Source organism: Dryobates pubescens, chromosome 40 (genome assembly GCF_014839835.1).
Source record: "Dryobates pubescens isolate bDryPub1 chromosome 40, bDryPub1.pri, whole genome shotgun sequence".
Classification (NCBI taxonomy): Eukaryota; Metazoa; Chordata; class Aves; order Piciformes; family Picidae; genus Dryobates; species Dryobates pubescens.
In genome coordinates this window covers 1,601,258-1,626,836 of record NC_071651.1, presented here as the reverse complement: position 1 = coordinate 1,626,836, position 25,579 = coordinate 1,601,258, and the positions used below count along the sequence as shown (strand labels likewise).

At 65.9% G+C, this 25,579-nt stretch overlaps 3 protein-coding genes across 3 annotated transcripts in view; 2 read left to right on the top strand and 1 right to left on the bottom strand.

The window, feature by feature from the left end:
- The first annotated feature begins 750 nt into the window (after window positions 1-750).
- Window positions 751-6,749, top strand: LOC128899139 (aquaporin-2-like). The gene is made up of 4 exons (XM_054177439.1): window positions 751-1,113; window positions 2,139-2,303; window positions 4,272-4,352; window positions 6,534-6,749. Exons 1-4 carry the CDS (start codon window positions 751-753, stop codon window positions 6,747-6,749), a joined length of 825 nt encoding a protein of 274 aa, XP_054033414.1.
- Window positions 6,750-18,519: 11,770 nt separating this feature from the next.
- LOC104305218 (aquaporin-5-like) lies at window positions 18,520-25,452 on the top strand. The gene is made up of 4 exons (XM_054177344.1): window positions 18,520-18,914; window positions 23,302-23,466; window positions 24,720-24,803; window positions 25,432-25,452. The coding sequence occupies exons 1-4, from the start codon at window positions 18,552-18,554 to the stop codon at window positions 25,450-25,452; spliced, it is 633 nt and encodes a 210-aa protein (XP_054033319.1). The 5' UTR covers window positions 18,520-18,551.
- Window positions 25,453-25,554: 102 nt separating this feature from the next.
- LOC128899106 (serine/threonine-protein phosphatase 6 regulatory ankyrin repeat subunit C-like) overlaps window positions 25,555-25,579 on the bottom strand; it is a 4,928-nt gene continuing 4,903 nt past the window's right edge. Inside the window, exon 6 of the mRNA XM_054177343.1 lies at window positions 25,555-25,566. Within this exon, the coding sequence (XP_054033318.1) occupies window positions 25,555-25,566 (12 nt within the window). The remainder of the gene's footprint in view (window positions 25,567-25,579) is intronic.

The following is a 25,579-nucleotide window of genomic DNA, read 5'->3' as shown; positions in this document are numbered from 1 at the left end:
AGCAGGCTCAGCCCTTGCAGCCTGGCAGCTCCTGGCACCTCCTAAGGGGCTCAGCAGGCTCAGCCCTTGCAGCCTGGCAGCTCCTGAGGGGCTCAGCAGGCTCAGTCCTTGCAGCCTGGCAGCTCCTGGCACCTCCTAAGGGGCTCAGCAGGCTCAGCCCTTGCAGCCTGGCAGCTCCTGAGGGGCTCAGCAGGCTCAGCCCTTGCAGCCTGGCAGCTCCTGGCACCTCCTAAGGGGCTCAGCAGGCTCAGCCCTTGCAGCCTGGCAGCTCCTGAGGGGCTCAACAGACTCAGCCTTTGCAGCCTGAAGCCTCCTGGCACCTCCTAAGGGGCTCAGCAGGCTCAGCCCTTGCAGCCTGAAGCCTCCTGGCACCTCCTAAGGGGCTCAGCAGGCTCAGCCCTTGCAGCCTGGCAGCTCCTGGGGGCTCAGCAGGCTCAGCCCTTGCAGCCTGGCAGCTCCTGGGGGCTCAGCAGCCTCAGCCTTTGCAGCCTGAAGCCTCCTGGCAGCTCCTGGGGGCTCAGCAGCCTCAGTCCTTGCAGCCTGAAGCCTCCTGGCAGCTCCTGGGGGCTCGGCAGCCTCAGCCCTTGCAGCCTGAAGCCTCCTGGCAGCTCCTGGGGGCTCAGCAGGCTCAGCCCTTGCAGCCTGAAGCCTCCTGGCACCTCCTAAGGGGCTCAGCAGGCTCAGCCCTTGCAGCCTGGCAGCTCCTGGGGGCTCAGCAGCCTCAGCCCCCTGCCCGCCGGCAGCCGCAGCATGTGGGAGCTGCGCTCCGTCGCCTTCTCCCGAGCCGTCCTGGCAGAGTTCTTGGCCACTTTGGTCTTCATCCTGCTGGGGCTGGGCTCTGCCCTCAGCTGGCCCTCGGCCGCGGCCCCCAGCCCCCTGCAGGTGGCTCTGGCCTTCGGCTTGGCCATCGGCAGCCTGGTGCAAGCCCTGGGGCACGTCAGCGGCGCCCACCTCAACCCCGCGGTCACCTTGGCCTTCCTGCTGGGCTCGCAGCTCTCCCTGCTCAGGGCTGTCTGCTACGTGGCTGCCCAGCTGCTGGGGGGGGTGGTGGGGGCTGCCATCCTGCACGAGCTCACCCCCCCGGACTGCCGCCAGGGGCTGGCCGCCAACAAGGTAGGAGCCGCGACCCCCACCCCCGGGGCGGGCAGGGGGGCCGGGAAGGGACCGCCGGGGAAGGGCAGGGGGAGGGGGGGGGAAGGGACCCCCGGGGCCGGCAAAGAGGCTTCGTGGGTCAGAGGCAGGGGGAGGCAGCTGCTGGCAGCTGCAGGCTGGAAGCAGGAGGCTGAGGTCCAGGGTCCCTCCAGGGGCAGGGAGGGAGGTGGGGTCCCAGGATCCCTCCAGGGGCAGGGAGGGAGGCAGCAGCCCAGGATCCCTCCAGGGGCAGGGAGGGAGTTGGGGTCCCAGGATGCCTCCAGGGGCAGGGAGGGAGGCAGCAGCCCAGGGTCCCTCCAGGGGCAGGGAGGGAGTTGGGGTCCCAGGATGCCTCCAGGGGCAGGGATGGAGTCGGGGTCCCAGGATCCCTCCAGGAGCAGGGATGGAGGTGGGGTCCCAGGATGCCTCCAGGGGCAGGGAGGGAGGCAGCAGCCCAGGGTCCCTCCAGGGGCAGGGAGGGAGTTGGGGTCCCAGGATGCCTCCAGGGGCAGGGAGGGAGTCGGGGTCCCAGGATCCCTCCAAGGACAAGGAGGGAGGCAGCAGCCCAGGAGCAGGGAGGGAGGCAGGGTCCCAGGATCCCTCCAGGAGCAGGGAGGGAGGCAGCAGCCCAGGAGCAGGGAGGGAGGCAGGGTCCTTGCAGCCTGAAGCCTCCTGGCAGCTCCTGGGGGCCTCAGCAGGCTCAGCCCTTGCAGCCTGGCAGCTCCTGAGGGGCTCAGCAGGCTCAGCCCTTGCAGCCTGGCAGCTCCTGAGGGGCTCAGCAGGCTCAGCCCTTGCAGCCTGAAGCCTCCTGGCAGCTCCTGGGGGACTCAGAGCCCTTCTTGCTCCCCTGGGCTTGGGTCTCCTCCTCCTCCACCTTCCATCCCTGTCCCCAGCCCCTCCTGACCCCTCAGAGCCCTTCTTGCTCCCCTGGGCTTGGGTCTCCTCCACCTCCCATCCCTGTCCCCAATCCCCCTGACCCCTCAGAGCCCTTCTTGCTCCCCTTGCAGCTCTCCAATGAGACCAGCCCAGGGCAGGCAGTGGCTGTGGAGCTCTTCCTCACCTTCCAGCTGGTCCTCTGCGTCTTTGCCTCCACGGATGAGCGCCGGGAGGACAGCCTGGGCTCCCCTGCCCTCTCCATTGGCCTCTCTGTGGCTGTGGGACACCTCCTGGGGGTGAGTGGAAGGGGCTCCAGGCCAGCCCTGCTCAAGCTGACTTGCTGGTGAGGCTCAGACTCTGCTGGGCTGCAGGCTTTGCCCCTGGGGGACAGAGGAGGGGAAGCCCAGCAGAGGGTCAGGGAAACGTTTGGGTGGGGGGAGTGGGTTGGAAAAGGTCTCCAAGAGTGAGGCCAAGCAGCAGCCCCCAGCCCCAAACAGCAGCAGCTGAGGGCAGCCTTGGGCTGCTCAGGGCCAGGAGGGCTTTGAGGGCTGCAGCAGGGCCAGGGAAGGGCAAGGGAGCTGGGGAGGGGGCTGGGGAGGGGGCTGGGGAGGAACAGCTGAGGGAGCTGGGGGGGGTTGAGGCTGGGGGAGAGGAGGCTGAGGGGAGACCTCCTGGCTCCCTGCAAGTGCCTGAGAGCAGCCTGGAGCCAGCTGAGGGCTGAGATCTCCTGTCCTAAGTGATGGCACAGGAGGAGCTGGCCTCAGGCTGCCCCAGGGCAGGCTCAGCTTGGCCATGAGGAGGAACAATTTCTGCCCTGCAGAGTGGTCAGGGCCTGGCCCAGGCTGCCCAGGGAGGTGCTGGTGGAGTCCCCATGCCTGGAGGTGCTCCAGGACCCTGTGGCCATGGCTCTTGTGGCCAAGGTTTGGTGGCCATGGAGGGGTTGGGCTGAGGGTTGGCCTGGATGCCCTCAGAGGGCTTCTCCCACCCAAGCCCAGCTCAGTCAGGAGCAGCAACCTGCTGCAGGGCCAGGCCCAGCAAGGAGCTGCCCCTGCAGCCCTGGCCACGCTGCAGGGCACCTCCCCAGCCTGCAGCTGAGTTGCAGCAAGCTCAGGGACAGCCAAGCCCCTGGCTCAGGCCCCTGCCAGGTGCTGCCAGCTCAGCCCTGCTTGCCTCAGCCCTTGGAGCCTTCCAGCTTGGCCTTCTCCTGGAGCAAGGGCAGCTGGGGGGGGTGGGAAGCCCAGGACCCCTCCAGGGGCAGGGAGGGAAGCAGGGTCCAAGGATCCCTCCAGGAGCAGGGAGGGAGGCAGCAGCCCAGGACCCCTCCAGGAGCAGGGAGGGAGGCAGCAGCCCAGGATCCCTCCAGGAGCAGGGAGGGAGGCAGCAACCCAGGAGCAGGGAGGGAGGCAGCAGCCCAGGATCCCTCCAGGAGCAGGGAGGGAGGCAGCAGCCCAGGATGCCTCCAGGAGCAGGGAGGGAGGCAGCAGCCCAGGATCCCTCCAGGAGCAGGGAGGGAGGCAGCAGCCCAGGATGCCTCCAGGGGCAGGGAGGGAGGCAGCAGCCCAGGATCCCTCCAGGGGCAGGGAGGGAGGCAGGGTCCAAGGATCCTTCCAGGAGCAGGGAGGGAGGCAGCAGCCCAGGATCCCTCCAGGGGCAGGGAGGGAGGCAGCAGCCCAGGAGCAGGGAGGGAGGCAGCAGCCCAGGATCCCTCCAGGGGCAGGGAGGGAAGCAGGGTCCAAGGATCCCTCCAGGGGCAGGGAGGGAGGCAGCAGCCCAGGATCCCTTCAGGAGCAGGGATGGAGGCAGCAGCCCAGGATGCCTCCAGGGGCAGGGAGGGAGGCAGCAGCCCAGGATCCCTCCAGGGGCAGGGAGGGAGGCAGCAGCCCAGGATCCCTCCAGGGGCAGGGAGGGAGGCAGCAGCCCAGGAGCAGGGAGGGAGGCAGCAGCCCAGGATCCCTTCAGGAGCAGGGATGGAGGCAGCAGCCCAGGATCCCTTCAGGAGCAGGGAGGGAGGCAGCAGCCCAGGATGCCTCCAGGGGCAGGGAGGGAGGCAGCAGCCCAGGATCCCTTCAGGAGCAGGGAGGGAGGCAGCAGCCCAGGATCCCTTCAGGAGCAGGGAGGGAGGCAGCAGCCCAGGATCCCTCCAGGGGCAGGGAGGGAGGCAGCAGCCCAGGATCCCTCCAGGAGCAAGGCTGGAGGGGACTGAGGGCCGGGGATGCTGCCCAGGGGCTCACAGCTAAGCCCTGGCTGCTGCTGCCTGCCCACAGATCCGCTACACAGGCTGCTCCATGAACCCAGCCAGGTCCTTTGCCCCTGCTGTCGTCGTGGGAGACTTCAGTGACCACTGGGTGAGGTTCCCCCCACCCCTTCCCCCCTCCCTTCCCTTGCCCCCCAAGCCCCAGGAGGCAGCCAGGGTCCTGCAGGGCCAGGGCCAGCTCCCAGCTTGGGGAGGGCTGCAGGGATGAGGAGCAGGAGGTGGAGCTGCTGGCTGCTTAAGTGGCTCAGCCCAGCTGGGGGGCACTGGGTGGCAGGGCCAGGGAGTGCCACTTGTTGACCAGGACTTAGCAAAAGAGAGGGAGAGGGAAGGTCACCAAGAGCAGCAGAGGCTGCAGAGCCTCCCCTGTGGGGCCAGGCTGGGAGGCTTGGGGCTGTGGAGCCTGGAGAGGAGAAGGCTGCAGGGAGAGCTCAGAGCAGCTGCCAGGAGCTGCAGAGGCTCCAGGAGAGCTGGGCAGGGACCAGGGATGAGGGCTGGGAGGGGCAGGGTGAGGGGAGATGGATTGGAGCTGGGAGAGGAGAGATTGAGAGGGGAGAGGAGGAAGTGAGGCTGGGGAGAGCCTGGCACAGGCTGCCCAGGGAGGTGCTGGTGGAGTCTCCATCCCTGGGGGTGCTCCAGAACCTTGTGGCCATGGAGGGGTTGGGTTGGTGTTGGACTGGTGACTCCAGGAGTCCCTGAGATTGCCCAGAGTCCTTTGGGAGCACTCCCAGGAGCATTGCCCCCTGCAGAGAGCTCATCTGCAGCAAGAGCTGAGGTGGTGCTCCAGGGTGATGTGCTTGGGCTGGAGACCTCCTCCTCCTCTGTGGTGCTGCAGGGTGCTGTGCCCAGAGGGTCTCCAGCCCTGGCTGCTGACTTCCTCCTCTTCCTCTGTGGTGCTGCAGGGTGCTGTGCCCAGAGGTGCTCAGCCCTGGCTGCTGACCTCCTCCTTCTCCTCTTCCTCTTCCTCTGTGGTGCTGCAGGGTGCTGTGCCCAGAGGGTCTCCAGCCCTGGCTGCTGACCTCCTCCTCCTCCTCCTCCTCCTCCTCTGTGGTGCTGCAGGGTGCTGTGCCCAGAGGGTCTCCAGCCCTGGCTGCTGACCTCCTCCTCCTCCTCCTCCTCCTCCTCTGTGGTGCTGCAGGGTGCTGGGCCCAGAGGTGCTCAGCCCTGGCTGCTGACCTCCTCCTCCTCCTCTCCATAGCTTTGTGTCAGTCACTGAATCAGAGGCTGGAAGGGTCCCCAGGCAGGGGGAGGTGGCACAGGTGGGCAGGGGAAGGTGGCACAGGGGCAGGGGGAGGTGGCACAGGGGCAGGGGGAGGTGGCACAGGTGGGCAGGGGGAGGTGGCACAGGGGCAGGGGGAGGTGGCACAGGGGCAGGGGGAGGTGGCACAGGTGGGCAGGAGGAGGTGGCACAGGGGCAGGGGGAGGTGGCACAGGTGGGCAGGGGGAGGTGGCACAGGTGGGCAGGGGGAGGTGGCACAGGTGGGCAGGAGGAGGTGGCACAGGGGCAGGGGGAGGTGGCACAGGGGCAGGGGGAGGTGGCACAGGTGGGCAGGGGGAGGTGGCACAGGGGCAGGGGGAGGTGGCACAGGGGCAGGGGGAGGTGGCACAGGTGGGCAGGGGGAGGTGGCACAGGTGGGCAGGAGGAGGTGGCACAGGGGCAGGGGGAGGTGGCACAGGGGCAGGGAGAGGGTCGCACAGGGTCATGGCAAGGTGGCACAGGGGCAGGGAGTTGTTCTGCCACTCCTGCTGGCACTCATGGGAGTGGAGGAGCTGTCTGCTGTGGCAGGCTGGAAGGGGCTGCGGAGCTCTGCCCTGGAAGGGGCTGGAAGGGGCTGCGGAGCTCTGTCCGGGCAGGGCTGGAAGGGGCTGCGGAGCTCTGCCCTGGAAGGGGCTGGAAGGGGCTGCGGAGCTCTGTCCGGGCAGGGCTGGAAGGGGCTGCGGAGCTCTGTCCTGGAAGGGGCTGCGGAGCTCTGTCCGGGCAGGGCTGGAAGGGGCTGCGGAGCTCTGTCCGGGCAGGGGCTGGAAGGGGCTGCGGAGCTCTGCCCTGGAAGGGGCTGCGGAGCTCTGCCCTGGAAGGGGCTGCGGAGCTCTGTCCGGGCAGGGGCTGGAAGGGGCTGCGGGGCTCTGCCCGGGCAGGGGGTGGGAGCCAGCCCCCCGCAGGGTCAGCCCGGGCCAGGCAGTGCCCCAGGTCCCCTGCTCAGCCCCTGGCTCCTCTCCTCCCTCCTCGCTCTGCCTGCTCCCGGCTCACCCAAACCTCTCCTCCTTCCCCCCCCAGGTCTTCTGGGTGGGTCCCCTGGTCGGGGCGGCGGCAGCCTCCATCCTCTACAACTACATCCTCTGCCCCCAGGCCAAGAGCCTCTCGGAGAGGTTGGCCATCCTCAAGGGCTTGGAGCCCGAGGAGGACTGGGCAGAGCGGGAGGCCAGGCGGCGCCAGTCGGTGGAGCTGCACTCGCCCCAGAGCCTGCCCCGGGGCATGGCCGAGAAGGTGTAGCCTGACCCCGGGGTGAGAGCGGAGCCGGAGCCCTCCTGCCCCGGCTGCTTCCCCTCCCTCCTCCTCCTCCTCTCCCTTGGCTCCCTCTGGGGCATCCCCCCGGGAGGCGCCCGGCGATGCCCCCTGCCAGCCTCCCGCTCCTCCCCGAGGTGCTGTCCCCCCCCCCGGCAGCCTCTGCTTGGGCTCCCCAGAGAGCTGCCAGGCGCTGCGGGGTTGTCCTTCGGCTGGGCGTGGAGGTTGCCTCCCGATGCCTCCCCCCTGCTGGCCTCAGCTCCCCTGGCTGCCCCCTCAGCTCCCCTGGCTCCCCACTCAGCTCCCCTGGCTGCCCCCTCAGCTCCCCTGGCTGCCCCCTCAGCTCCCCTGGCTGCCCCCTCAGCTCCCCTGGCTGCCCCTCAGCTCCCCTGGCTCCCCCTTCTGCTCCCCTGGCTGCCCCTCAGCTCCCCTGGCTGCCCCCTCAGCTCCCCTGGCTGCCCCCTCAGCTCCCCTGGCTGCCCCCTCAGCTCCCCTGGCTGCCCCTCAGCTCCCCTGGCTGCCCCCTCTGCTCCCCTGGCTGCCCCTCTGCTCCCCTGGCTGCCCCCTCTGCTCCCCTGGCTGCCCCTCAGCTCCCCTGGCTGCCCCCTCAGCTCCCCTGGCTGCCCCTCAGCTCCCCTGGCTGCCCCCTCAGCTCCCCTGGCTGCCCCCTCAGCTCCCCTGGCTGCCCCTCTGCTCCCCTGGCTGCCCCCTCTGCTCCCCTGGCTGCCCCCTCTGCTCCCCTGGCTGCCCCTCTGCTCCCCTGGCTGCCCCCTCAGCTCCCCTGGCTGCCCCTCAGCTCCCCTGGCTGCCCCCTCAGCTCCCCTGGCTGCCCCTCAGCTGCCCTGGCTGCCCCCTCGGCTCCTGCCTGCCCGAGCTGCCTGCACACCCCCCAGGGGAGCACTGGCTCCACAGGACAGCTCCCAGGCAAGCTCCAAGCCGTTTGCCAGCGACCACCCAGCCGGCCCGGGGTGGGCTCAGCTGCCCTGGAGGAGAGGAGGAGGCTGAAGGGTGGCCTGGAGTCCCTGCTGGCCGCTGCGGGGACCTCTCGCAGCTGCTCTCTCCTCCGGCCGGCAGAAGCCTCCTGCTGCTCAGCACAGAGGCAGCAGAGGCTGGGAGGGCTCTCTGGGGGGCACCAAGCCCGAGCAGCCCCTGGGAGCTTGCACCCATGGTGACCTTCGGCCTCGCTGCTTCCTCTCCCTCCTGGGTTTTGGCTCCCTGGCTTCTGGCCCCTCCTGCACTCTGCTGCTCAGCTGAGTGACCACAAAGCTTCCCAGCCCTGGACCTTCTCCAGCCCTTGCCCCATCCCAACAACCACCTCAGCCCTCTCCCCTGCCCCAGCAGGACCTGGGCTCGGTCCTCAGCAGAGCTCAAGGCTTTGGGAGGCAGCTTTGGCTCTTTCAAGCACCAGTTCAGTGCTGCTCAGCACTCAGACCTGCCCAGCAGGGTGATCTGCCCAGCAGGGTGATCTGCCCAGCAGGGTCATCTCCCCAGCAGGGTTCCCTCCCCAGCAGGGTGATCTCCCCAGCAGGGTTCCCTCCCCAGCAGGGTGATCTCCCCAGCAGGGTGCCCTCCCCAGCAGGGTGATCTGCCCAGCAGGGTGATCTGCCCAGCAGGGTGATCTGCCCAGCAGGGTCATCATCTCCCCAGCAGGATGCCCTCCCCAGCAGGATGATCTCCCCAGCAGGGTGCCCTCCCCAGCAGGGTGCCCTCCCCAGCAGGGTGATCTCCCCAGCAGGGTGATCTCCCCAGCAGGATGATCTCCCCAGCAGGATGATCTCCCCAGCAGGGTGATCTCCCCAGCAGGGTGATCTCCCCAGCAGGGTGATCTCCCCAGCAGGATGATCTCCCCAGCAGGGTGATCTCCCCAGCAGGATGCCCTCCCCAGCAGGGTGATCTCCCCAGCAGGGTGATCTCCCCAGCAGGGTGATCTCCCCAGCTGGAGGGACTGGCTGAGGGGCACCAGGGAGAGCTCAGGGATCCAGGGATCCATGGAAGGGGTTTGGCTTGGAAGGGAGCTCAGAGCTCAGCCAGCTCCAAGCCCCTGCCCAGGGACACCTCCTCCAGCCCAGGCTGCTCAGGGCCTCATCCAGCCTGGCCCTCAGCACCCCCTGGGAGGTGGTGAAGGAAGAGGACTGCAAAGGAATCCCCAAGGAGCTCTGCTGAGCCTTTTCCTCTCTCTGACTGGTTGGACACCACCACCAAGGTCTTCTCCCCCTGCTCCCCCACTGAGCTCTGCTTGTCCCAGGCTCTCCTCCCAGGCTCCTGACTCCCTCTGCTCCTCCCTGGGTCCTTCCTCAAGGCTTTGCTCATGGCTGTGGCTGGAGAGAGAAGGAGTAAAGAAAGCTTTGCCCTGCCCTGCTCAAGTCCTGGTCTTCATTTCACCCCCCCAAGGGGGGGGAGCTGAGGGAGCTCCTGCAGCCCCTCCCCCAGCTGGCACTTGCTGCAGCAAGGGGAGAGGAGGTGCCAGGGGCCCCCAGCCGTGTGGGTTGGAGCCAGAGATTGATTCCACTCCTCCAAGGGATGAATGCAACCCCCCCAGGGGGCTGCAGTGGAGGGGCAGCAGCTCTGCCCCCAGCCTGACCTCTTCTGCACCCCAGCAGCAAGGTCCCTGAGGGGCAAAGGAGCATTTGGCTGCTCCTCCAGAGGAGGCCTGGCCCCACAGGGGAGGCTCTGCAGCCTCTGACCCTGGCCTTGGGCTGGAAGGGAGCTCAGAGCTCAGCCAGCTCCAAGCACCCCCTGCCATGGGCAGGCACAGAGGGAACTGCTCCTGGTGGGGCTGGAAGGGAGCTCAGGGCTCAGCCAGCTCCAAGCATCCCCTGCCATGCTCAAGGACAAGCCTGGCCCTGAGCACCCCCAGGCAGGAGGCAGCCACAGCCTCCCTGGGCAGCCTGTGCCAGGCTCTCCCCAGCCTCACTTCCTCCTCTCCCCTCTCAATCTCTCCTCTCCCAGCTCCAATCCATCTCCCCTCACCCTGCCCCTCCCCAGCCCTCATCCCAAGTCCCTGCCCAGCTCTCCTGGAGCCTCTGCAGCTCCTGGCAGCTGCTCTGAGCTCTCCCTGCAGCCTCCTCCAGCCCCAAGCCTCCCAGCCTGGCCCCACAGGGGAGGCTCTGCAGCCTCTGCTGCTCTTGGTGGCCTCCTCTGGAGCCTCCCCAGCAGCTGCAGCTCCTCCCTGTGCTGGGGGTCCCAGGGCTGGGGGCAGTGCTGCAGGGGAGGGCAGAGCAGAGCAGAGGGCAGAATCCCCTCCCTGTGCTGCTGCTCTGCCTCCTGCTGCTGCAGCCCAGCTCAGGGTTGGCTTCTGGGTTGCCAGTGACCACTGCTGGCTCCTGGGGACTCTGTCAGCCACTGCCACCCCCAAGGCCTTCCCCTGCAGGCTGCCCCCAGCCCCCTCCTCCCCCAGCCTGGCTCTGTGCTGCCCCTGCCCTGCCCCAGCTGCAGGAACCTTGCCCTGGGCCCTGCTGAGCCTGGCTTGGGGCCACCTCTGCAGCCTGCTCAGCTCCCTCTGGATGGATCCCTCCCTTCCCTCCTCCTGTTGCTCTCCTGGCTGCATTTAGCCTCCTGGCCTGGCCTGGAGGGAAAGAGGCTTGGGAAATATTTCTCTGTATATAAACAGATCCATAAAAAGAATGCTGAGGCTGCAGCCTTAGCCAGGTGGTGCCAGGCAGGTGCCAGGCAGGTGCCAGGTGGTGCCAGGCAGGTGCCAGGTGGCAGCTGAGAGCTCTCTAGGGCCTTGAAGAGCAGGATCAGGAGGAGCTGTGCAAGGAATCCCGAGCCAGGACCTCAGCTTTGAGGCTTGGAGCTGGGCTGTGCTCTTCTCCTCTCTGCCCTGCAAGCTCCTGAGGGTGGGCAGGGACCTCTGGAGCTGCCCCCACCCAGCTCCCAAGCCCTCTGCCCCAGCAGGGCACCCCCAGCTCCCCAGCTGTGGGTGCTGCTGACTCAGGCACCTCCCTGGTGCTGCTGTGCCCATTGCAGAGCATCCCCAGAGCGTCCTGCATCCACCCCAACGCCTTGCAGGGCAACAAGGAGCAGGGAGCTGCTGTTAGTAAGCATCAAACCCTGCAGCACTTGCAGGGCAGCCTCCCTCCTGCCAGCCTCCTGCCTGGCAAGGGCCCTGGGACCACCCAGCCCAGCCCAGCAGCCCCCCAGGGGCCGGAGGGCAGCTGCAGGAGCTGCTGCTGCTGGAGCCCAGGGACTCAGAACCCACAGTCCCAAGGCTGACCTGTGAGGGGCTTCAGGGCTTGGGGGAGGGCCTGGGGTTGGAAGCAGAGGGGAAAGAGAGGGCAGGGGTCAGGGAAGCAGGGAATGGGTTGGGAAAGGCCTTGAAGGTGGAATCCAACTCTTCCCTAACCCTGCCCAGGCTGGGGCTGAGCCCTGGCCCTCAGCACCACAGCTGCAGGGCTTGGAAACCCCTCCAGGGCTGGGGACTCCACCAGCACCTCCCTGGGCAGCCTGGGCCAGGCTTGCAGAACCCTTCCAGGGGAGAAGTTTCTCCTCAGGGCCAAGCTGAGCCTGCCCTGGGGCAGCCTGAGGCCATCTCCTCTGCTCCTGGCCCTTGGCCCCAGAGCCCAACCCCCCCTGGCTCCAGGCTCCTCTCAGGCACTTGCAGGGAGCCAGGAGGTCTCCCCTCAGCCTCCTCTCCTCCAGCCTCAACCCCCCCAGCTCCCTCAGCTGCTCCTCCCCAGCCCTCTTCTCTAACTGGAGACCTGGAGGCATCTCCACAGCCAAGGGAAGCCTCAGACTGCTCCCAGCTGGCTCAGCTTAGCAGGGGGAAGCCAAAGCCTGCTTGCTGCAGGGCAGGAGGAGGTGGAAGCAGCATCAGCCTGGGGCCAGCTCAGCAAATCCCTTTAAAGAGAGCCCAGGAGATGGTGGAGGAGATAAGAGCAAAAACCTTGAGAGCTGCCCCTGGAGAGCTGCCCCTGGAGAGCTGCCTCTGGAAAGCTGCCTCTGGAGAGCTGCCCCTGGAGAGCTGCTCCTGCAGAGCTGCCCCTGGAGAGCTGCCTATGGAGAGCTGCCCCTGCAGAGCTGTCCCTGCAGAGCTGCCCCTGGAGAGCTGCCCCTGCAGAGCTGCCCCTGGAGAGCTGCCCCTGCAGAGCTGCCCCTGCAGAGCTGCCCCTGGAGAGCTGCCCCTGCAGAGCTGCCCCTGCAGAGCTGCCCCTGCAGAGCTGCCCCTGGAGAGCTGCTCCTGCAGAGCTGCCCCTGGAGAGCTGCTCCTGCAGAGCTGCCCCTGCAGAGCTGCCCCTGCAGAGCTGCCCCTGGAGAGCTGCTCCTGCAGAGCTGCCCCTGGAGAGCTGCTCCTGCAGAGCTGTCCCTGCACAACTGTCCCTGCAGAGCTGCCCCTGCAGAGCTGCCCCTGCACAGCTGCCCCTGGAGAGCTGCCCCTGGAGAGCTGCCCCTGCAGAGCTGCCTCTGGAGAGCTGCTCCTGGAGAGCTGCCTCTGCAGAGCAGCCTCTGGAGAGCTGCCCCTGCAGAGCTGCCCCTGCAGAGCTGTCCCTGCAGAGCTGCCCCTGGAGAGCTGCCCCTGCAGAGCTGCCCCTGGTGAGCTGTCCCTGGAGAGCTGCCCCTGGTGAGCTGCCCCTGCAGAGCTGCCCCTGCAGAGCTGTCCCTGGAGAGCTGCTCCTGCAGAGCTGCCCCTGGAGAGCTGTCCCTGGAGAGCTGCCCCTGCAGAGCTGCCCCTGGTGAGCTGCCCCTGCAGAGCTGCCCCTGCACAGCTGCCCCTGCACAGCTGCCCCTGCAGAGCTGCCCCTGCAGAGCTGCCCCTGGTGAGCTGCCCCTGCACAGCTGCCCCTGCACAGCTGCCCCTGCACAGCTGCCCCTGCAGAGCTGCTCCTGCAGAGCTGCAGGAGGCTGCAGCCTGCAGCAGGGCTTGGCACAGCTCCCACCACTTGCCCTTCCCTACCACCACAGCAAGAAGCAACCCCAGGAGCTGAGGAGGAGGAGGAGGAGGAGGAGGAGGAGGAAGAGGAGGAGGAGAAAGTTTGCTGCTCCTTGCTCTACTTTTCCTTCCCAGGGCACCTTGGCCTTGTTTGTGTTCCTCAGCAGCAGCAGCTTGCTGCAAGCTCCCCAAGCTGAGCCAGCAAGGACCAGCCCTTGGCTCTGCCAACCAAACCAGCCCCAAACTTTCTCCTCTGGCCACCTAATCCCAGCTAATCCCAGTCCCAGCTGAAGTCCTCCCTCCTCTCCTGCCCTCATTCCTGCCGGGGTTGATTGTGCCACTTCCCAGCTCCTCGCTGGAGATGCGGAGCCAAGAGAGGGGGGAAGGGGGGGGGAGGGGAGGGAGAAAGGGGGTGGGGGGAGGGAGGGGAGGGAGGAAGGGGGAAAGCCCAACCCAGGCTGCTTGGGGGGGGTCTCAGCATCTTTCCAGAGCAGCTGCAGAAGCCACCTGCCAGGCTCTGGGGAGGTGCAGGAGGCAGCTGAAGCCGCCGGGGCAGCGGCCGAAGGGAAGAGCAGCCCAGGGAGGGCTCAGAGAGAGAGGGAGAGATGGAATCAGCAACCTGAGGAGGCCAGGGCCCAGCACACGTAGCCAGCTAATGACACACACACCTCCTGGGTGAGGCAGAGCCTCGGCAGGGCCCCAGGCGAGGATGAGGCAGCAGCTGCCTTCCTCCCACACAGGCAGCCCTGCACCCCAAGCCCACGGTGGGCTCAGGCTCCTTCCTCCCCCAGCCCGGGGCACCGGCCCCAGGGCAGGCGAGGAAGAGGAGGGGGAGAGGAGGCAGGCTGAGCCTGGAGAGGGGCTGAACCTCTCCTCCCTGCCAACACTGAGAGCCTCCTCGCCTCCAGCAGCCCAGGGGTGAATCAAGGCGTGCATGACCCTAGCACGTAGGTGTCCTTCTGTCAGCAGGGATCTGCGGGGTGTCTCCGCCACCACCTTGCCTAATGCCATTCCTCTTGACACACCAAGGGCCCTCCTCGGTTCAGACAAGGGCCTTGGAGGGCACTCAGCCAGGAGGAGGAAGCTTGCTGCAGCCTCCTCGACACCTGCCCGAGGTGGGGAGGCAGCAGCAGGAGCCAGGCAGGGAGGGGAGGCAGGCAAAGAGCCTCAGCAGAAGAAGGGTTTGCAGGGCAGGCTGCTGGAGGAGCAGCAGGGCTGGGAGGTGCCTGCAGCATTCCCAACCTGCTCTCAGTTCATCTCCCAGGCAGCTGCTGGGAGCCACAGGCTGGGAGAGTTGGAGCCTGGAGGCTCCAAGGGAGAACCTCAGAGCAGCTGCCAGGAGCTGAAGAGGCCCCAGGAGAGCTGGGGAGGGACCTGGGACAAGGGCTGGGGATGGCAGGGTGAGGGGAGATGGATTGGAGCTGGAGAGGGGAGATTGAGAGTGGACATCAGGAGGAAGTTCTGCACCATGAGGGTGGTGAGACCCCGGGACAGGCTGCCCAGGGCTGTGGTTGAGGCTCCATCCCTGGAAACAACCAAGATCAGACTCCAGGTGGCCATGGGCAGCCTGCTGTAGTTGCCCAGCTGGCCAAGGGGAGCTCTGAGGCTCCCTTCCAAGCCAGGGCCACAGGTGAGAGCCCAGGAGGAGCCCTTCCAGCTCTGCCGTGGGGCAGGAGGAGCTGGCAGCACACAGCAGCAGGCTCCCGGCGGTGGGCACCGGCCAGAAGGGTTTGGAGGATGGGGAGCAGGAGGATTTGATCCAGCTGGAAGCACAGACAGGGCTGAAGGGAGGCAATTAGTGCAGCTGGCAGCTGCCCAGGATGCCTTGAAATAGCTGCTTGCAAAACTTTCTCCAGAGCACAGCGCTGGAGAGGGAATTTCTAGGACAAGAGAGCTGGGCTGCAGCTCTGGGATCTCCTCCAGCACCAGCAGAGGAACCCAGGCTGGAATGGAGCCCTTGCTCCATGGAGGCTTTCCAGGGCTGCCTGCTGAGCTCAGGGCCTTGGGGAGGGCTGGAAGAAGGAAGCCAAAGAACCACAGGAGTGCCAGAGGAGCATCAAAGAAGCATCACAGGAGGAGCACAGGAGCATCCCCACAGGAGCACCAAGGGAGCACCAAAGGAGGACCAAGGGAGCACCAAGGGAGCACCAAAGGAGGACCAAAGAAGCACCAAAGGAGGACCAAAGAAGCACCAAAGAAGGACCAAAGAAGCACCAAGGGAGCACCAAGGGAACACCAAAGGAGGACCAAAGGAGGACCAAAGAAGCACCAAGGGAGCACCACAGGAGCACCAAGGGAGCACCAAGGGAGCACCAAGGGAACACCAAGTGAGCACCAAGGGAGCACCAAGGGAGCTCCAAAGGAGGACCAAAGAAGCTCCAAAGAAGCACCAAGGGAGCACCAAGGGAGCACCAAAGGAACACCAAGGGAGCACCAAGGGAGCACCAAGGGAACACCAAAGGAGGACCAAAGAAGCACCAAGGGAGCACCACAGGAGCACCAAGGGAGCACCAAGGGAGCACCAAGGGAGCACCAAAGGAGCACCAAGGGAGCACCAAAGCAGCACCACAGGAGTAGCACAGAAGCCATCACAGGAGCACCAAAGGAGCACCACAGCAGCATCAAGGGAGCACCAAAGAAGCACCAAAGCAGCACCACAGGAGCATCACAGAAGCCATCACAGCAGCACCAAGGGAGCCCCAAAACAGTACCACAGGAACCCCAGAAAAGCATCACAGGGGCACCAGGGAAGCAGCACAGGAGCAGCAGAGGAGCAGCATCACAGGAGCAGCACAGGAGCAGCACAGAGTCCCTGTGGTCCTCTCTCCTTGCCCTGGAGAGCAGATTGAGGCTGGCTGTGAGGAGCAAGCTCTGCAGCAGCCTGCCCAGGGAGCTGGCTCAGGCTCCATCCCTGGAGATCTTCAAGGTGAGGCCAAAGGAGGCTCTGAGCAACCTGCTCTGGTGGGGAATGTCCCTGCTGACTGCAGGGGGGTTGGACTGGATGAGTTTTGGAGGGCCCTCTGTGACCCTCACAGTGAAGAAGTTCCTCCTCCTGGGCTGCAGTTTCCATCCACTGCCCCTTGGCCTGACCCAGGGTGCAGCTGAGCAGAGCCTGGCCCTGTCCCCTCCCTCCTGACCCCCAGCCCTCAGCTATTGACAGGCATTGATCAGATCCCTCTCAGTCTTCTCCTCTCCACACCAACCACCCCCAGGGCTCTCAGCCTCTCCTCTCCAGGCAGTGCTGCAGTCCCTTCAGCATCCTTGGGACTCCCTCTCCCTGTCCCTCCTGAACAGGGCAGCCCAGAGCTGGATGCAATATTCCAGGTGAGGTCTCAGGAGGGCAGAGCAGAGGGGGAGGAGAACCTCCCTGGCCCCTGCTGCCCACACTCCTCTTGATGCCCCCCCAGCACCAAGAGCTTCCCCCTCCACTCCCTGCCAGCCCAGGTGGACAGCCTGAGGTGCAGGGCAGAGCCATGGGGACATGAAAGGAGCCACAACCAAGTCCTGTGCCCATGCACAGCCTGTGGCTTCCTGCTGGCATCCCCAGGGGCAAACCCTGGTTGAGCAAGAGCTTGAAAGGCAGAGAAGAGTCTGAGATGACAGGGACAGGAGCCACCCTCCCTGGCCACAGGCACTGAGCACCCCCCACCCCCCCCAGTGCTGCTGGAACCCACACCCAGGGCTCTGTGAGGAGCAGCAAAGCAGAAGGACAACAAAGAGGTCCCCAGGCAGGCTCAGAGGCACCAGGCTGAGCTCCACCATCCCAGGCAGCTACGTGCTGGAAGGCAGAGTGCTGGGCCAGGGAGGGAGCTCTGGAGAGCAGCCAGGCCAAGCCCCCTGGCACAGCAGGGGCACCCAGGGCAGCCTGCACAGCTTGGCATCCAGGTGGCTCTGGGAAGCCTCCAGAGATGGAGACTCCACCACCTCTCAGGGCAGCCTGCTCCAGGCCTCCACCACCCTTAAGTTCCTCCTCAGCTTCAGCTGCAACCTCCTGCCTCCCACTTGGTGCCCCAGGCCCTGGGCACCACTGAGCACAGCCTGGCCCCAGCCTCCTGCCCCCCAGCCCTGCAGTATTGATCAGCATGGATCAGATGCCCCTCAGGCTGCTCTCCTGCAGGCTGCACAGCCCCAAGCCCCTCAGAGGACAGACCCCAGAGTCCCAGCTTGCAGCAGCCTGGAGGGGACCCTCCAAGCTCCCCTTGCCCACCCCCCCTGCGGGCACAGGGACACCTCCAGCCGGATCAGGCTGCTCAAAGCCTCATCAGGTTTGGTGCTGAGAGCTTCCAGGCCCCTCAGCACCTCCCCAGCCCAGGCTCCCTGCTGCTTCCCTGGCCAGGCAAAGCATCTCCCAAGCCCTGCCCTGCTCCTGCGACCACAGCAAGTGCCCAGCCTGCTGCCACCCAGCCCTGCAGCCAGCTGCAAGCCTCTGGTGGCCTGCACTGGAGCTGCCTGCAGAGCCTGGGAGCAGCTCCAGGGGCTCAGCTTTGCTTTTGGGTTTCAGCTCCTCCTGAAAGCTGCACACAGAGGAAGTCCTGCCCGGGTTCAGCTCCTGCAGCCCTGGCCAGGGATCAGCTCCTGCAGCCCTGCCTGGGATCAGCTCCTGCAGCCCTGGCCAGGGATCAGCTCCTGCAGCCCTGGCCAGGGATCAGCTCCTGCAGCCCTGCCTGGGATCAGCTCCTGCAGCCCTGCCTGGGATCAGCTCCTGCAGCCCTGCCTGGGGTCAGCTCCTGCAGCCCTGCCCGGGGTCAGCTCCTGCAGCCCTGCCTGGGATCAGCTCCTGCAGCCCTGCCTGGGATCAGCTCCTGCAGCCCTGCCTGGGATCAGCTCCTGCAGCCCTGGCCAGGGATCAGCTCCTGCAGCCCTGCCTGGGATCAGCTCCTGCAGCCCTGCCCGGGGTCGACTCCTGCAGCCCTGGCCAGGGAGAGCTCCTCCAGCCCAGCACCAAGACCTTCCAAACCAGATGCAGCTGCACCTCTGCTCCTTGAGCCCTGATGCAGCTGCACCTCTGCTCCCCAAGCCTGATGCAGCTGCACCTCTGCCCCTTGAGCCCTGATGCAGCTGCACCTCTGCTCCCCAAGCCCTGATGCAGCTGCAGCTCTGCTCCCTGAGCCCTGATGCAGCTGCACCTCTGCTCCCCAAGCCCTGATGCAGCTGCACCTCTGCCCCTTGAGCCCTGATGCAGCTGCACCTCTGCCCCTTGAGCCCTGATGCAGCTGCACCTCTGCTCCCTGAGCCCTGATGCAGCTGCACCTCTGCCCCTTGAGCCCTGATGCAGCTGCAGCTCTGCCCCTTGAGCCCTGATGCAGCTGCACCTCTGCCCCTTGAGCCCTGATGCAGCTGCACCTCTGCCCCTTGAGCCCTGATGCAGCTGCACCTCTGCCCCTTGAGCCCTGATGCAGCTGCACCTCTGCTCCCCAAGCCTGATGCAGCTGCACCTCTGCTCCCCGAGCCCAGATGGAGCTGCACCTCCGCTCCTCACCCAGCCAGCAGCTGGTGAGGAGGCAGCAAAAGGGAAGAGCAGAGGAGGGACCTCGGCCTCGTGGGTTACACAACTTCGTTATCTAACGACCACGGCGGGAGCCACCCCGTGGGGGCTCCCTGTTTGCAGAGGGCAGGAGCCCGAAATGCCACCAAGGGCTGAGTCATTGGTTCACCAAGAGGCTCCCCAGGTCTCCTGGGGTGGAAACTTCCCCAGCTTCAGCAGCTGCAGGTTCGGGAGGCCTGGCCAATTCCCCAGCTCCACCCACGCCGCCCGGCGAGCAGCCGCTGCAGCTCTTGCATATATAGATAGGTATGGCCCTGCCACCGGCTGCAGACAGCAGCAGCAGCAGCAGCAGAGCCTGCAGCCAGCAGAGCCACCCCACGCCGCCTCCTCCTCCTCCTCCTCCTCCTCCTCCTCTGCCTCCCTCCCCGCCGCCACCATGAAGAGGGAGATCCTGACCCTGGCCTTCGCCCGCTCCGTCTTCGTGGAGTTCCTCTCCACCCTCATCTTCGTCTTCATCGGCCTGGGCTCGGCGCTGAAGTGGCCCTCGGCCCTGCCCAGCATCCTGCAGATCGCCCTGGCCTTCGGCCTGGCCATCGGCACCCTGGTGCAGGCCTTCGGCCACATCAGCGGCGCCCACATCAACCCCGCGGTCACCATCGCCTTCTTCGTGGGCAACCAGATCTCCTTCCTCCGCATGCTGTGCTACGTCCTGGCGCAGCTGGCCGGGGCCATCGCCGGCGCCGGCATCCTCTACGGCGTCACCCCGGCCAACACCCGCGGCAACCTGGCCATCAACGCCGTGAGTGGCCCTCACCCGCCTGCCCTGCCGCCTGCCCTGGTGCTTGCCTCCCCTGCCGCCTCCCCTGCCGCCTCCCCTGGCACCTTCCTCCCCTGACACCTTCCTGGCACCTTCCTCCCCTGACACCTTCCTGGCACCTTCCTGCCTTCCCTGGCACCTTCCTCCCCTGCCTCCTTCCCTGGTGCTTCCCTCCCCTGCCGCCTTCCCTGGCACCTTCCCTGCTGCCTTCCTCCCCTGCTGCCTCCCCTGCCGCCTTCCCTGACACCTTCCCTGGCACCTTCCTGCCTTCCCTGCCTCCTTCCTCCCCTGCCGCCTTCCCTGGCACCTTCCCTGCCGCCTTCCTCCCCTGCCACCTTCCCTGGCGCTTTCCCTGACACCTTCCCTGCTGCCTTCCTCCCCTGCCACCTCCCCTGCCACCTTCCCTGGCACCTTCCCTGCTGCCTTCCTCCCCTGCTGCCTCCCCTGCCGCCTTCCCTGACACCTTCCCTGGCACTTTCCCTGACACCTTCCCTGCTGCCTTCCTCCCCTGCCACCTTCCCTGGCGCTTTCCCTGACACCTTCCCTGCTGCCTTCCTCCCCTGCCACCTTCCCTGGCACCTTCCCTGGCACCTTCCCTGCTGCCTTCCTCCCCTGCCACCTTCCCTGGCGCTTTCCCTGACACCTTCCCTGCTGCCTTCCTCCCCTGCCGCCTTCCCTGGTGCTTTCCTCCCCTGCCGCCTTCCCTGCCACCTTCCCTGCCACCTTAATCCCCTGCCACCTTCCCTGGCGCCTTCCCTGACACCTTCCCTGCTGCCTTCCTCCCCTGGCACCTTCCCTGGCACCTTCCCTGACACCTTCCCTGCTGCCTTCCTCCCCTGCCGCCTTCCCTGGCACCTTCCCTGCTGCCTTCCTCCCCTGGCACCTTCCCTGGCACCTTCCCTGACACCTTCCCTGCTGCCTTCCTCCCCTGCCGCCTTCCCTGGTGCTTTCCTCCCCTGCCACCTTCCCTGGCACCTTCCCTGACGCCTTCCTCCCCTGCCACCTTCCCTGGCGCTTTCCCTGACACCTTCCCTGCTGCCTTCCTCCCCTGCCACCTTCCCTGGCACCTTCCCTGACACCTTCCTCCCCTGCCACCTTCCCTGGCACCTTTCCTGGCACCTTCCCTGGTGCTTTCCTCCCCTGATGCCTTCCCTGGCACCTTCCCTGCCGCTTTCCTCCCCTGCCACCTTCCCTGGCACCTTCCTGGCACGTTCCTGCCTTCCCTGGCACCTTCCTGCCTTCCCTGGCACCCTCCTTCTTTCCCTGGCACCTTGCTTCCCTGGCACCTTCCCTGGTATTGTCCTTCCTTCCCTGGCATCCTCCCCTGGTGCCTTCCTCCCCTGGTGCCTTCCCTGTCCCCTTCCTTCCTTCCCTGTCCCCTTCCCTGCTCTCCTGGCTGAGGAATCTCCCTGCACACCTCTCTGCCCTGCTCCCTCTCTCCCCCTTCAGCCCTTGCCCCCCCCGGGGTCCCAGCCCCGTTTGTCCTCTTCCCCTGCATTCCTTTCCCCCTGCTGGGTGCTTCAGAACCCAAACCCAGGGCTGGAAGGCAGGAAAGGGGCTGGAGGGTGAGGGAGGGCTGGAGGGCAAGGGAGGGCTGGAGGGTCAAGAAGGTCTGGAGGGAGAAGGTCTGGAGGGTGAAGGAGGTCTGGAGGGTGAAGGAGGTCTGGAGATCAAGGGAAGTCTGGAGGGTGAAGAAGGTCTCGAGGGTGAAAGAGGTCTGGAGGGTGAAGGAGGTCTGGAGGGTGAAAGAGGTCTGGAGGGTGAAAGAGGTCTGGAGGGTGAAGGAGGTCTGGAGGGTGAAGGAGGTCTGGAGGGTGAAGAAGGTCTCGAGGGTGAAAGAGGTCTGGAGGGTGAAGGAGGTCTGGAGGGTGAAGAAGGTCTGGAGGGTGAAAGAGGTCTGGAGGGTGAAAGAGGTCTGGAGGGTGAAGGAGGTCTGGAGGGTGAAGGAGGTCTGGAGGGAAAAGAAGATCTGGAGATCAAGGGAGGTCTGGAGGGTGAAGGAGGTCTGGAGGGTGAAGAAGGTCTGGAGGGTGAAAGAGGTCTGGAGGGTGAAGAAGGTCTGGAGGGAGAAGGAGGTCTGGAGGGTGAGGGAGGTCTGGAGAGCACAGGAGGACTGCAGGAGGAGATTACCCTTCTGATTCCCCAGCCCAGGGAGGTGACTGCATGAGGCTGCTTGGGTCTCAGCGCAAGGTTCCTCCACTGCCAGAGGGCTGGGGCTGGGATGAGGATGAGGATGGGGCTGGGCTGGGAGGGCAGCAAAGGGCAGCAGAGCGTGGAGCTGCCAGCTGTGCAGTGTGGGGCAACAAGCTGCCTGTTTTTTAGCTCCTTTAATAGGAGCTTCCTCTGTCCCCGGGGCCTGGGTGAGTCACCAGCAGCACTGAGATCCTCTCTGCTGCAGCCTCTCCACCTGCAGATTAGTGCTGGGATCGGAGCTGAGCCGGCCTGGACGGGGGAGGGCAGGCAGCAGGGCCCAGCCTAACCAGTATGGGCGGGGGGGGGAGCAGAAACCCACTGCAAGCCCTGCACTGAGGGGACTGGGAAGCAGAGGTGGGGGAGAAGAGCTGGAGAAGGAGCTGTGGGGAGGCTGCAAGGGGCAAGGGGAGGAAGGAGAGTGAGGGAAGACTGGAGATCAAGGGGGGTCTGGAGGAGTGAAGGAGGTCTGGAGGGTGAAGGAGGTCTGGAGGGTGAAGGAGGTCTGGAGAGTGAAGGTCTGGAGGGTGAAGGTCTGGAGAGTAAGGGAGGTCTGGAGGGTGAGGGAAGTCTGGAGGGTGAAGGAGGTCTGGAGGGTGAGGGAGGTCTGGAGGGTGAAGGAGGTCTGGAGGGTGAGGGATGTCTGGAGAGTGAAGGAGGTCTGGAGGGTGAGGGAGGTCTGGAGGGTGAAGGAGGTCTGGAGGACAAGGGAGGTCTGGAGGGTGAAGGAGGTCTGGAGGGTGAGGGAAGTCTGGAGAGTGAAGGAGGTCTGGAGGACAAGGGAGGTCTGGAGGGTGAAGGAGGTCTGCAGATTACCTTTCTGATTCCCCAGCCCAGGGAGGTGACTGCATGAGGCTGCTTGGGTCTCAACACAAGGTTCCTACACTGCCAGAGGGCTGGGGCTGGGGCTGGGGCTGAGGATTGTGCTCTTGGAGGAGGGGTGGAAGCCACCCCGGGGGCTCAACCCCTTTGGGGCAGTGCTGGGCAGCAGCTTGGGGTGGGAGCAGTGCAGGCTGCTGGCCGTGGTTGCACATCCAGGGCTGGAGCCCTCAGGGCAGCACAGGGCAGGAGGTGCTGCAAGGTCTTGTTCCTAGAAGCTCCAGAGCCCAGAGCAGGCAGCCCTGGCCAGAACCCAGCCTGTGATGGCTTGGATCACTCTCTCCTTGCCATGGCCACTGGGCTTGGGGCCACCTGAGAGGTGCCAGGGCTCGGTGCAGGAGCACTGAGACAGTAACAGCACAGCCCCCCCATGGCTGCAGCCCAGCCTGCAGCCCAGCCTGCAGCCCAACCTTCATCCTAGCCTTCATCTCAACCTTCATCTTTCACCCCAGCCTTCATCCTGATCCCAGCCTTCATCCTTCATCTTTCATCCCAACCTTCATCCCAGCCTTCACCCTTCAGCCCATGCCATGGCTGCTCCCCAGCCTCCCAGGGAGGAGATCCACAAAGTGGGGGAGGAGGAGAGCTGGGATCCAAGAGCCTGGCTCAAGGGGAAGGGGAATGCAGGAGAAGAGGACAAAGAGCTGTGGGACTTGGTGGGGAAGCTCTGGGAGGTAGGGAGAGGTGTGGAGGGCCCTGGGCAGGGAGGCTCTGGGGAGGGACAGAGTCTGGGACATTGCAGGGGAAGGGGAAGGAGATGTGGAAGGGGAAGGGAAGGGGGAGGAGGGGAAGGAGGAGAAGAAGGGGAAGGAGGAGAAGAAGGGGAAGGGGAAGGAGGAGAAGGAGGGGAAGGGGAAGGAGGAGAAGGAGGGGAAGGGGAAGGAGGAGAAGGAGGGGAAGGGGAAGGAGGAGGAGGAGAAAAGGAAGGGGAAGGAGGAGGGGAAGGGGAAGGAGGAGAAGGAGGGGAAGGGGAAGGAGGAGAAGGAGGGGAAGGGGAAGGAGGAGAAGGAGGGGAAGGGGAAGGAGGAGAAGGAGGGGAAGGGGAAGGAGGAGAAGGAGGGGAAGGGGAAGGAGGAGAAGGAGGGGAAGGGGAAGGGGAAGGAGGAGAAGGAGGGGAAAGGGAAGGGGAAGGGGGAGCCGAGTGTTTGCTACCGTCACACCTGGAGCCCCAGGGCTGCCCAGGAGACCTCCGGGGAAGCTTCCCCTGCCCGGCTTTGCCAACCCAAGCCCGGCAGCAAAGCAGCCAAGCAGGAGCTGGCTCGGGGTGGCCAATCCTTGCCTCTCTCGCCGGTTTTGGCAGCTCAACAACAACGTGACCCCCGGCCAGGCCCTGGTGGTGGAGATCATCCTGACCTTCCAGCTGGCCGCCTGCATCTTCGCCTCCACCGACAACCGCCGCGGCGGCAGCGTCGGCTCCCCGGCGCTCTCCATCGGCCTCTCCGTGGCCGTAGGACACCTGGTGGGGGTGAGTGTCCAGGCAGCAGCACAGGCTCCGGATAGGTTGGGACTCCCCCCTGATCTCTGCTGCTGCAGAACAAAAGCCAGGAGCAGAGCCAGCAGAGCCTCTGCCTCGGCAGGGCGCAGGGATTTGGCCACAGGGGCAGGAAGAGCTCTGGAGCTTTGCCTTGGGATTTGCTCCTCAGCCTCAGAGCTCTCTCAGGTGTGGCAGGAGAGTGGCACAGAGGGAACTGCTCCAGATGGGGCTGCAGGTCCTGCTCTGCTCTGCTCTGTCTGCTCCCCAGGCAGCAGTGGGGCAGAGGTGAGAGCTCCCTGGGCTGCTAAAGGAAGCATGGAAAGGGTTTGGGTTGGAAGGGAGCTCAGAGCTCAGCCAGCTCCAAGCATCCCCTGCCATGGGCAGGCACAGAGGGAACTGCTCCTGGTGGGGCTGGAAGGGAGCTCAGAGCTCAGCCAGCTCCAAGCATCCCCTGCCATGGGCAGGCACAGAGGGAACTGCTCCTGGTGGGGCTGGAAGGGAGCTCAGGGTTCAGCCAGCTCCAAGCATCCCCTGCCATGGGCAGGCACAGAGGGAACTGCTCCTGGTGGGGCTGGAAGGGAGCTCAGGGCTCAGCCAGCTCCAAGCATCCCCTGCCATGGGCAGGCACAGAGGGAACTGCTCCTGGTGGGGCTGCAGGTCCTGCTCTGCTCTGTCTCCTCTCCAAGCAGGAGTGAGGCAGAGGTGAGAGGTCCCTGGCCCTCTAAAGAGTTCCACCTGCCAGGGTCCTCTCTGCTTTGTGTCTTGGGGTGTGCAAAGGTAAAAACAAAGAGAAAGGATCCCTGTGGTGTGCTGGGGAGGAGCTGAGCCTGGAATGCAGCCAGGGGAAAGCAGCAGCAGTGCTGGGAGAAGACCTTCCTGCAGGGCTCCCAGGTTCAGCTGCAGCCCTGGGACCCTCAGGGCAACCCAGAGACCATGGAAGGGGTTTGGGAAGGAAGGGAGCTCAGAGCTCAGCCAGCTCCAAGCCCCTGCCCTGCCCAGGGACACCTCCCCCCAGCCCAGGCTGCTCAGGGCCTCATCCAGCCTGGCCCTGAGCACCTCCAGGCAGGAGGCAGCCACAGCCAACCTGGGCAGCCTGGGGCAGGGTCTGCTGCTGGGAGGTTCTGCACCTCTCTACAAGAGGCAGGACCCCAGGGATCCATTCTTGCTCCCTGCTGCTGGGCAGCTGCTGGTGCCTGCTGCAGCTGCTGATGCCTCTCCCCCTGCTGTCCTCTCCCCTCTGCCAGATCTACTTCACTGGCTGCTCCATGAACCCTGCCAGGTCCTTTGGGCCTGCAGTCATCGTCAGGAGGTTCAGCCCTGCACACTGGGTGAGCAGCAGCAGCCTGCTGGGAGGGACTGGGAGGGGCTGGGAGGGCTGGGCTGGGCTGGCTGAGGGGATGGGATGGGTTAGGATGGGCTGGCTGAGGGGATGGGATGGGTTAGGATGGGTTAGGATGAGCTGGTGGAGGGGATAGGGTGGGTTGGGATGGGCTGGGATGCTCTGGGTGGCCTGAGGGGATGAGATGGGTTGGTATGGTTAGGAGGGGTTGGTTGAGGGGATGGGATGGGTTGAGATGAAAGGGGGCTGGGGAGCAAGGGAAGGGCTGGGGAGCAAGGGAAGGGCTGGAGAAGGAGGGAGGGCTGGAGAAGGGGGAAGGGCTGGGGAGCAAGGGAGGGCTGGGGAGCAAGGGAGGGCTGGAGAAGGAGGGAGGGCTGGAGAAGGGGGAAGGGCTGGGGAGCATGGGAAGGGCTGGGGAGCAAGGGAGGGCTGGGGAGCAAGGGAGTGCTGGAGAGCAAGGGAGGGCTGGGGAGCAGAGGTCTAGAGAAGGAAGGAGGGCAGGAGAGCAGAGGGCTGGAGAAGGAAGGAGGGCAGGAGAGCAGAGGGCTGGAGAAGGGGGGAGGGCTGGAGAGCAAGGGAGGTTGCCCTCCTCCTCGTGCCCTCCCCATGGCCCAGAGCCAGCAAAGGGCCACAGGTAGCCCCCCCTGCAGTGGTGCACTGCTGAGCCAGAGCCTCAGCTCCAGGCAGCCCCCAGAGCTGCCCAGCTCAGGTTCTCCACTCCCCCAGCACCACCTGGGAGCTCAGCCCCAGCCCTGCAGAGCAGGC

Excerpts from the sequence above, each read along its gene's own strand:
- LOC104305218 (XM_054177344.1), top strand. The coding sequence starts at position 18,552 with ATGAAGAGGGAGATCCTGACCCTGGCCTTCGCCCGCTCCGTCTTCGTG. Across the intron at positions 23,467-24,719 it reads CCGTAGGACACCTGGTGGGG|ATCTACTTCACTGGCTGCTC; the intron begins GTGAGTGTCCAG and ends CCCCTCTGCCAG. Across the intron at positions 24,804-25,431 it reads GGTTCAGCCCTGCACACTGG|CCAGCAAAGGGCCACAGGTA; the intron begins GTGAGCAGCAGC and ends CATGGCCCAGAG.
- LOC128899139 (XM_054177439.1), top strand. The coding sequence starts at position 751 with ATGTGGGAGCTGCGCTCCGTCGCCTTCTCCCGAGCCGTCCTGGCAGAG. Across the intron at positions 1,114-2,138 it reads AGGGGCTGGCCGCCAACAAG|CTCTCCAATGAGACCAGCCC; the intron begins GTAGGAGCCGCG and ends CTCCCCTTGCAG. Across the intron at positions 4,353-6,533 it reads GAGACTTCAGTGACCACTGG|GTCTTCTGGGTGGGTCCCCT; the intron begins GTGAGGTTCCCC and ends TTCCCCCCCCAG.